At 38.8% G+C, this 10,371-nt stretch overlaps 1 protein-coding gene across 1 annotated transcript in view; it reads left to right on the top strand.

Moving 5' to 3' along the window:
* LOC103396871 (calcium-binding protein 7-like) overlaps window positions 1–9,012 on the top strand; it is an 11,230-nt gene extending 2,218 nt beyond the window's left edge. Inside the window, exons 2-5 of the mRNA XM_025052902.1 lie at window positions 7,007–7,150; window positions 7,230–7,342; window positions 7,477–7,614; window positions 8,872–9,012. Coding sequence (XP_024908670.1) covers window positions 7,007–7,150; window positions 7,230–7,342; window positions 7,477–7,614; window positions 8,872–9,012 — 536 coding nt within the window. The remainder of the gene's footprint in view (window positions 1–7,006; window positions 7,151–7,229; window positions 7,343–7,476; window positions 7,615–8,871) is intronic.
* Window positions 9,013–10,371: the final 1,359 nt, after the last annotated feature.

The raw sequence follows: 10,371 nt of genomic DNA, 5'->3' as shown, positions 1-10,371 counted from the left end.
GATTCCAAGTGATGTATCCATGTGGTGTTTTCCCTTGACATCTTTTTTTGTGTGTGATGTTGCTAAGGAAATGCTTCTGGTCCCAGTAGGAATTAGTAGTTTAATTTTTTTTTTAACTATCGTTATTTATTGCCACCAAGTGAACTCTGAAAAGGGTGTCTCTTCAGGATTCAAAGTCAAAGTTTGTTGCTTCTATAGCACCAACATTTATTCATTCATTCATACATTATTATTATTATTATTATTATTATTATTATTTAACTACACATACATTTATAAATACAGACTCTCAGTACTGCAAGTATTGTATAAGATGCTGTGCTAATGAAGCTAATGAATCTATCTATCTATCTATCTATCTATCTATCTATCTATCTATCTATCTATCTATCTATCTATCTATCTATCTATCTATCTATCTATCTATCTGTCTATCTATCTATCTATCTATCTATCTATCTATTCATCCATCTAACTTACTAAAAAGTATTTTAGAATTTGTTTAAAAAGGTTCATTCAAGTACTTTTGGTATAATTTGACATGCAACTGTAACTTCTGTTTTTACTTTTTGTTTTGTTTTTCCTGCGGCTGTTCTGTGACTTAAACTCTTTGACAAGCGGCTCCAAAATAAGCAAATTAAATTGAAACTATCTTGATGTTGCACCTCGACTCCTACTGTAGCTGCAACGGAAAACATTGACTAATTTCTTTGCCCTGAAGTGGAGGACTGACTTACATTGCTTTGGAAATACATACTTGAATACAAATGAAGATATTCAAAGGCACCGGCATCTACTTGGCAATACTCGAAATTATGCACACAGCGTTTTGCTGCTGTAGAATCAGTGGGTGTCGCGGGGGCATACTTCTGTGGGATCAAGTGCTGCAGAAAGCAAGTTTTAGAAATTATTGAGGAGAGTGAGCAGATATAAGGGCCATGATAAAATTAACCGACCAAAAACCAGAGATGGCTGAAAAAAAAATTCAAACAAAGGCTGTCAAACAATAGATTTATTACTATCTGATTAATCGCAGGGTAGCTGTTGGTTAATTAAGATTAATCGTGATTGTAATTTATCATATATGACAAAAAACAAACAAAAAAATGTACAGGTAGATGTTAATGTTTCATAACTGTAGTTGTGACTAAGATGAATGATGGGATTATAAATATGGAAAATTCCATCTATCCATCCATCCATTTTCGTCCGCTTATCCGTTATTGGATTGCGGGGGCAGCAGTCTCCATGACCGCCACCCAAATCACACTGCACCGTACCAACCCCTCGTGAACCTTCCTGCGGGTGGTGAGTCCACTGGAAGGCGCCAACCGCCCTAACCGGGATCTGATCCTGACCAGGAGGTGAACCCTGGGGTTCCACAGGGATATGGTAAATTGTCAAAAACAAATATGTTAAAGTAGAAGTCTAGATTTCACTAACAGATTTTAGTCTTTTCAGTTCACTGTGTGTCTTTACGACATTTTGCAGAATGCATTGAGATTTTCCTTAAATTGTAGTCTTACTTCTGTCCCTGCGCTTGGTGACGTGGATAGATGTCGGGAAATCGAAGCCTTCACTAACACATGCTGGCCACTGGGGTGGTATTTGGAGCTTGAGGCGCTTTAGTCAAACTCAAACTTTTTCCACACAATGTGTGCAAATAACAGTTTGTCAATGGAAACAACAAAGTGAATGGACACTATAATGATTGTATATATACTGTACATATATATGTATATATGTGTGTTAAAATGCGTTAATTTTTTATTATTATTTGATTCATCTCACAAATGTATTCGCACGAAGGACACAGTTATTTCAACAGTTGTACTTTAAACATATCTATAGAGACGAGTTAGGTTCTTGGTGAGAGAACTCTCAACCTGGAGGGGGATGGGGTTGGGGTGTCGTGTACAGTGTAACTCAGTATTTGAAGAAAACCTTGTTATTATTCCACGTTTCCCTGACTTTGTAATAAGTCTTTGTTCTGATTTTTCACAATAACATTGTGGTTCTTTACACAGACTATTAGAATAATCATGAAAATGAATACATCTTAATTTAAATACAATCCTGACGCTGGGGGACTGATTATTTTATGACAAAAGTTGGCATTTTCTTAATAAACTCTCTGGGAGCCATTTTCTGCTGTCAATAGTTCTATGGGTCTGATTTAGTTCATATATGGAATAGTAATTTGACCAGGGTTTCATTTTTTGCAGTTTGTTCATGTCAATCTGTAGCCACAGTAACACTGTAGCTGCGGTTGTTGTTGTTGGTGGTGAAAAAGTGTCCGAGCTCTGTTCTTCTTCTTAATGAGAAGTTGCCTCAGACCTTGCCTCAGAAGCGAAAATACAGGAATAATAAATCTTACTTCGCACATACTGCCGACGCTCATGAAAAGGCACTTCACACACACTTGTACTGTAGCCGACTGACAAACAGGCAAAGATGAGCCTGAATGGATCCAAATGTCAATAGTCTAATTGTTACCAAAGATGCTGAGTCAACGTGACCACAAGGAGTTGCTGCTCTCTTCTAGTCAGTATCAAATTGAACTGAATGGATCAGTTCAATTTGATACCACCGTGGGTTGTCGACAGCCTGTATGTAAGAAGTTACCGCGAAAGATGTGGAAGTGACAAACAAGCTTTTTTCATTTATTTCTTAGTATTAGTAGATGCTTTATGAGTGTAATCGATACTGGATCTACACTTGTATCGTATCGATATATCGATACCATGGAATCGATCACTCATCCTCATAATCATTGGACAAGTTTGATGTAATTAATGTGTCTCCCCTTCGCAACATACTCTACATTTAAATTGTTCTTTGATAATCTAAACGGTTGAGAGTTGACTTTTATTGTTAAATACGATCACACGTAGTTGTCTCGAAGACTCATCGTTGTTACATTAACTGTTGCTGTAATCCTATTAGCCATCCAAAGTGGGTTCTGTTGTGAGCGTGGGGTCCGGGTTAGTCTGGAATATATTCTGTGATTACAGCTGTCAGGTGGGATGAAGGACGAGCGCGAGTCTCCATTTTGACTGAATTTATTATCAGTAACTTAAAAGAAATGTGTTCTGGAAGTTATAACTATTTTTCAACTTTGCAATAAGTCGTTGATTTAATGAAGAAATGGAGTTACAAAAAACATGGGCTTTTCATCCTGTGTCAGAACAGGATCTCCATCTTTGAAGGCCAACTAGCACCTCACTTACATCAAATCAAATACTTTCAGCAAAAAATATACCAGCCTCCCTGAGGGAGGCGTGGGAAAAGCACAAACATCAGCGCCTTCATTTTAAGAAAAGAAAACATGCAAATACTGATGAAGAAATAAAGTGAAATGTAATTAAAATGAAAAGTCATAATAAAACATTAACAGAATTAGCAGCAATGAAAATTCAGCTTTTTAAGCCGGTTCAAACGTAACACAAAAGTACATTTACACATCTAACATGAAGAAACATTTTTAATTATAGATAGCTAGGTTTTGTTGGTGTTAATGAGAAAATATCAATTGATATATTGTCAGAGTGACACATGTTTTAATCAACAGATGTTACCATATTGTCACCTCCACGTACTTGTTGACAGGCGGGGAACAACGTCCAGTTTCTCCAGAGTCAAGACGTGGGAGCGGAGATCATATCTTGCTTAGTATGGATGTGACCGCTAATTATCGTAAGTTATGATCTCATTCTGATAAGTACGATATCATCACAAATGACCTCGATAATATTTAATATATTTTATCAGCACCGCAGTGTGACTTGATTTTTTGGTTCAGTTGCTCCGGGCGCTCTCAGTCCTACCCACGAGCCCTGAAGAGCTTGCAGTGTGTGCTGCCTTCAAGTGGCATAGGTATTATCGAAAAAAACGTTTTCTCACTGAGAACAACAGATTTTAATAATGAGACATGCATAGCTACATATTTTGAGGCGAGTCAGTGCATTTTTGGAAATTTTTGGAAGTTTTTTTTTAAGGCTTTTTTACTAACTATTAGTATAGTATGTCACTTGTGATCAATAGTTGACATAACAAAAGCGTGGTTTCTTCTTTATCACAAGGTAAATAGATTTACTGGTCATTGAATGTTGGCTCACTGACCGTGAAAATGTTAACTATCATAATTTCTCCAGGGGATAATTTAAACTAAACACAATCTCTGTGAAAATGTTCCCGGTGAACTTATCAAGATCTAGATAATTTTATAAAATGAGAAGATAGCATCTCTAATTAATTGTTTGGTTTTCCTTTTTCCTCCAGCGTTTGTCCAAATCTAATTAAATTCTGACCTATACTTGTGGAACACAATATCCGAGGGTAAGACAACAAAAATTCTAAAACATTATCTGTGGTAATAATTTCTTTTATATATATATATACTCTCATTAATTTTACTCTTAACATTTCTGCAAGCTCTGTTTCCATTAGAGAAGTTATTGTACCAGGTCACAATCTGCTTCTCTGTTTCCTCTAAGGACTGAAATTCATTTCCACTTCCACTCTGATTTATAATTATTTTTTTTTTTTAGGGTTGCAAAATCCTCAACAAAGAATCATTACACAGCTCAAACCTGTCAACTCTTCATAATCCAGTCTGAACAGGTTCTGTTTACTAAAAATGAAAATGTGTCTTTGAACTGTCTGACTAATCCCTGACTATACAGCAGATCAATGCTTGTTAATCTTACTGGACGTGATTGAAACACTTCACATCAGAACCCTTAATCTTAACGCAGTGATTCTGAATTATTTTCTGTCATGCCCCCCCTTGTGGATAGAAATGTTTTCATGCCCCCCCTCTCGACCCACACCCCTGCGAACTGAAATACTATCGAGAACCTGATAACCTATATTTTTTATCTGTACAAACCACTGCATGGGTTGCTGCCACTTAGTGACTGGAGGCTTGTTATCATTCAAGTAGTGGTACACTTATGCCCCTCACGCCCCCCCTGGCACTCCACTACGCCCCTCTAGGGGGGCTCGCCCCACTGCTTGAGAAGTACTGCCTTAGGGGAAGAAAAGTTCTTCAGCATCAAAGGAAGGTTTTGCTCATTTTAACTCTTGATAAACACACAGTTAGCAGAGCACAACAACCGTTGGACAGTTACATCCAGGATTATAATCACTGAATTACACACAGGGGAGAAATCAGGGAAAACATTTAAAAGAAGACACACTGGTTGGATTCTTTTGGCGAGTGTTCGTAAACAACCCTTTTCTAAAACCTCTGATGTTGACATTGTACACTGAACAAAACAAGCTGTTTTCTTGCCACCGCTGATGTTTTTTTTTATTTTCCAGTGAATGTATTTGTCACAGAGCATCAGCTGTGGAATTCGGCCCGGGGCTTGGCCACTTGTCGCACTAAATCATCATAAAGCAATTCACACTGGAAACACCGTGGGCTTTGCTGGGATTTGATCCAGAGTTGCTGGTATCACAGGTCGAGGATGTCGCGACGTCGTGTTGTATCACACTTCAGAACTATGACTACAACCTGTGATGTTCCATTAGAAAGCCACTCGATATTGTGTGATGTTTTTAACAGCATTTTGTACCAAGAACCGATCATCAGTACCAGCCAATCATTGTTAAAGGGCCATTAAGGATTGGTTAATATTTTGTTTTTAGATTATTCTGTTAGTATCAGAGTCTGAAATCACCTTTAAATCAGTGATCATAAAGTGGCGGCCAGCGGGCCAAATCTGGCCCATGAATGGATTTCCAAAATTAATGTCAAATCTTAATGATAAAGGCTCCCAAGGTGTATGTCCAGAAAAAATCTGTCCCTCCGAATATATTTGGTCAATGCTGGTCTATATTACCAAAGCCGGGTTAGGCTCCCATGATTTATAATAATCTCTACAATGCATTGTCTTCTCCCTCACTGGTTACATGATATTTCATGGTCTTTCTGTGGACTTGTTCTAGTTGTAAAATATCATGTGTCATGTTGCTGTATGACAAACCGACACTGTGCATCAGCCTCATGCTAACATTCATCCTACGCTCCTTTTTTCCCTTAAACACATGAAGTTCCTGCATGCAAATGAAGGATTTCACTCCCCTGTGAAGAGTAAACACGCAAAGAATGATGGGAAATCTGCATCGTGGCCGAACAGAGGAATTAACCGCTTAAAGGTTTGCCATTGTTTGAGACGGAGGCTGTGGATCAAGTGATTTAATGAGTCCTGTTGTCGCAGTTGTCTTTTAGCTGCTGCTGTACAAGTGTGCGGTGTGTCTCCATCTGTGCACTGGTTCATTTTAAAGAAGTTAATTGTTTTTTTGTTTTTGTTTTTTATGACAGCAGGGAGGAGAACGATTGGTAACTGTCAACATGGAGGCGATAACAACAGGTTTCCACACGAAACAGACATGAGGTTTCAGCATTTTCACAGAAGCCGGTTTTGATTGGTCCATAGATTTAAGGCTACATATTTTGCTACTTTTATGCAGATAATTATAGTTTCTTGATGTCTAAATTAAATTTTAGTGACACACTGTGGTCAAAAAAGAAAAGATGGATTCTTTTGGGTTCTTTTCGAAATAAAAATCTATTCTATTTCAGTAGTTCTCTGTGGAGACGCGTACCACTGCGCTCTCTAGTGGTACGTGGGGAAAATTCATATTTTCTCATTTACATTTTCAATTAAATAAATCTGAAACATACCATGCACAATTATTTCAACATTTAGAAAAAATGTGTAGCTACTTGTTAGATTATGAAAAAGGATGTCTGGTCTTTTTATTTATTTTCTTGTTTTTTTTGCTGCAATGCAAGTCTGTTGCTCACGTAAGCACAGGTACTGTAGCATGGAATCATGGGATCACTTGCAAGTTGAACGTGGAACGAGCAGGGGAATTCTAATGTTAGTCATCATGGTGGTACTCAGAGCTCAATGTTTTCTCAGGTGGTACAGAGTATAAAAAGTTTGAGAACCACTGATCTGTTGTATTCTATTCTATTCTACCTTCTCTGTAGAAATCCGCAAGGCCTTCAAAGTCTTCGAACGTGATGGGAATGGCTTCATTTCAAAGCAGGAATTGGGGATGGCCATGCGCTCCCTGGGCTACATGCCAAACGAGGTGGAGCTGGAAGTTATCATCCAGAGACTGGACATGGACGGTAAGGAAAATTCAGTAACAGGTTACAGTAATATAGCTAAATAGCTAGCTAACTAGCTGACTTTCTCCTTTCTTCACAGGCGATGGCCAGGTGGACTTTGAAGAGTTTGTGACTCTTCTTGGTCCCAAGCTGACGGCAGCAGGATTACCAGATAAGTTCAACGGCACTGACTTTGACTCTGTCTTCTGGAAGGTGCTCGTTATTCAGTTCATTTTCTCCTAATTAGAGAAGACAGAAGATCGTAGAGCAGAAAAATTACTGTACGTTTGTCTGTTTGTCTGGTGGCCTGTGTCCGAGCTCATGTTCGATTCCGCGTCTGTCTGCAGTGTGACATGCAGAAGTTGACAGTGGAGGAACTGAAGAGGCTTCTGTACGACACGTTCTGTGACCACCTCTCCCTGAAGGACATCGAGAACATCATCATGACGGAGGAGAACCACATAGAGAACCCTGAAGACTGTCAGGTGGATATAGACAGTAAGGAAGAACTCTCTCTGTTATAATCACATGACTGTTTTTTTATACAGCAGGAGAATTCATTTCAACCACTGTCCGGCTGGGAGCTTGTACATACTGGTGCACTGTGTGCAAACCTGCATAGTTCATGTCTCAAACTGTGTGCCCAATCCGGCACTGCATGTCATTTTCTGCGGCCCACCAGAGTTTCACATATGTATTGTTATCCTAAAGTCTGTACTGATGTGTACTTGATAAGTCAAATACTGCATGTGTAACAATTGTGTAGTGGGTAACTCGTTAGCGTAAACAACAGTTACATCTTACATTTTACGCGTAACAATATCTTCATTTTGCTTGTTGTAAATTTTTCTAATTTAATTTATTATTTATTTTAATGAGGAAAACATATAGTGCAGTCTGTTCAAATACTTAATTTCTGGTTAAATCATCACCAGTACTCGATGCTGATCCTGTTAGGCCCATAACTTAGACTAGGTTTAAAAATTCTGAGGACCCATATTTTAAAAGTCACAAACCTTTGCGACCCAAATCAATAGACATTATTCTTAAACTCCTGGGAAACATGATGCAAGACCCCCCAAAAAAAAAAAAAAAAAAAAAAAAAAACTCTGGGAAACAATGGTTTAAAAATCGAATTATCCAAAAGTCTTCAGGTGTGCTAACTTTTCCTGGAGTTGTGTTTTTCTTTAAATATGGTCCTGATGTCAGGTCTGTCTGTTTCCTGTTCCTGCTATCTGCTGCGTGGGGTAATCTGTGTTATCACACTCACCTGTGTCTCTGTATATATACAGTAACTCTCTCCCTCACTCTGGCCTGGTGGGATCATTGTGTGTTGTCTTGTATTTGGTCGATGTTGTACCTGTTCCTGGTCAAGTCTGTTGCTGTGCTCAGCTCTGTTCCTGTTCTCAGCTCTGCGTATGCTTCTGTCCTGGTCTTTGGAAGTGATTTTTGTGAATTTTGATTTTTGAAATATACCTGCACCAGTCCTGCATTTGGGTCCTGCCTGCTTTCTGTCATGTTGTTGGCTCACCGTGACACCTGAGGTGTGAGAAAATTTGTTGATTATAAACCCTGACTGTCATTTTGATCTTAACTATTAACACACCATGAAAACACAAGACACTGTAGTGTGTGGTCATCCCTGTCATTATTGTTATGAGATTCTCAGATGGAAGTCTTTGTGTTGTCAGTCATCTACTTGTTACATATTGATGTTTTTTTCCCTCCCTTTTCTGCTCTAGGTTCTAGCCCAACTCAGCAGGTCAAGCAAACTTGCGTCCTCAAAACCCTTATGCGCCTTCGCTATCGCCTTCGCTATCGCCTTCATCATCAGCGTCATGCTCATCGCAGCCAATCAGGTGCTGCGAAGTGGGATGAAATAGGAGCTTTTTGTTGTTTAGTCTTGACCACTACCAGAAAATCACTTGGGAGGTAATGTTGGAAACAAAAACCACAGAGGTAATACTACAGACAATCACACAACTGATCACAGTATTACTCCAGTCACACATGGGTGAACGAGGTGTGTGGAAAGAAACGGTAAAAATAATCATAAGGACAAGTGGAGCGGCGGTGTGATGCCACAGTGGTGTGAGGTCGGGTGTTTAAGATATCATTCTTTGTAATAAATATATTCACCATGTGTAAATATGAGCAGTTTTCACTATAGTGGCAGCTATAGAGAGCAACATGGACTGTGTCCAGTCCTGTCGGTGTATTACTGTATGAGGTTTATTATAAATGACTAAAGCAAAATATGTTGCGTTTTCAACAGCATCTGTTCAAAGGAACGCCTTTCTGAATGATGTGCAGAGTCACGGAGAATATTCTTTTGTGGTGCAAAATTGTTCCGAAATCACTTTGAAGAATTAAAATAGCTGGACAGGAAACAGGGAGATGCAATACAACCATGTGGATGTCGCTCCAGCCTGATGCACTGGCTGACGCACAGGCTCCTGACTGGAGCATATTAAAAAAAAAAAAAGTCTTAAACTCTCTCAGTCACCACGCCCCAGAGGTTGACCATCATCTATGCATGAAGTGCATGGATTTAAGCAGTTGTCTTGACTCATATGTAAAAGTTTGTAAATGTTATCAGTCTTTATATCTGTGTTCTCACTTAACGACAACTGTGAGCGAATTACTTGTGATGGAGGTTCATCAGTGATCACAGCTAAAGTTAAACTGGATGGTTAATTAAGGGCTGCTTAGATACAAGCTCATAGATAAAAAAACAGAAATTCCTCATTGGCTGTTTTCCGTCACTGGAATCGCTGATGATCCTTCTTTTTTTTTTTTTTTACGATATTCTGAAACGCTAACATTACAAAAATATGCATCAAATCTAGTTTCGGAACTAAAAACATGCAGAGGAGATATTTAGGTTTTTTTTTTTTTGTCTGAAAGATTTGCCATAAATAAATAATTGTGTTAAATACATTTACACTGATGAGTGGCTAAAACAAGAACTGCTAACTGCTAAGAGTTTTTCTACAGCACTTTTAAATGAAGGGTTTGGCAATACCGCAGAGATGCTAACAGGACATTGATGTTCCCGACAGGGAGCCTGGGTTGTGCGACGAGAGAACCGGACTTCAGCTTAGTAACAACCGACGCAGTACAGAACCAGAGTCCTAACCACGTGGCTTTTAAAGTTCCATTTGGAACTAATTATAGCTAACTGTGCAGTTAGCTATAATTAGCACGCAGGTGTCAGATTTTAGGCCTTACCTGTTTGAATG

This window comes from Cynoglossus semilaevis, chromosome W, assembly GCF_000523025.1.
Source record: "Cynoglossus semilaevis isolate Cse_v1.0 chromosome W, Cse_v1.0, whole genome shotgun sequence".
Lineage (NCBI taxonomy): Eukaryota > Metazoa > Chordata > Actinopteri > Pleuronectiformes > Cynoglossidae > Cynoglossus > Cynoglossus semilaevis.
The sequence above is the reverse complement of the archived record's forward strand: the minus strand, read 5'-3'. Positions and strand labels throughout refer to the sequence as shown.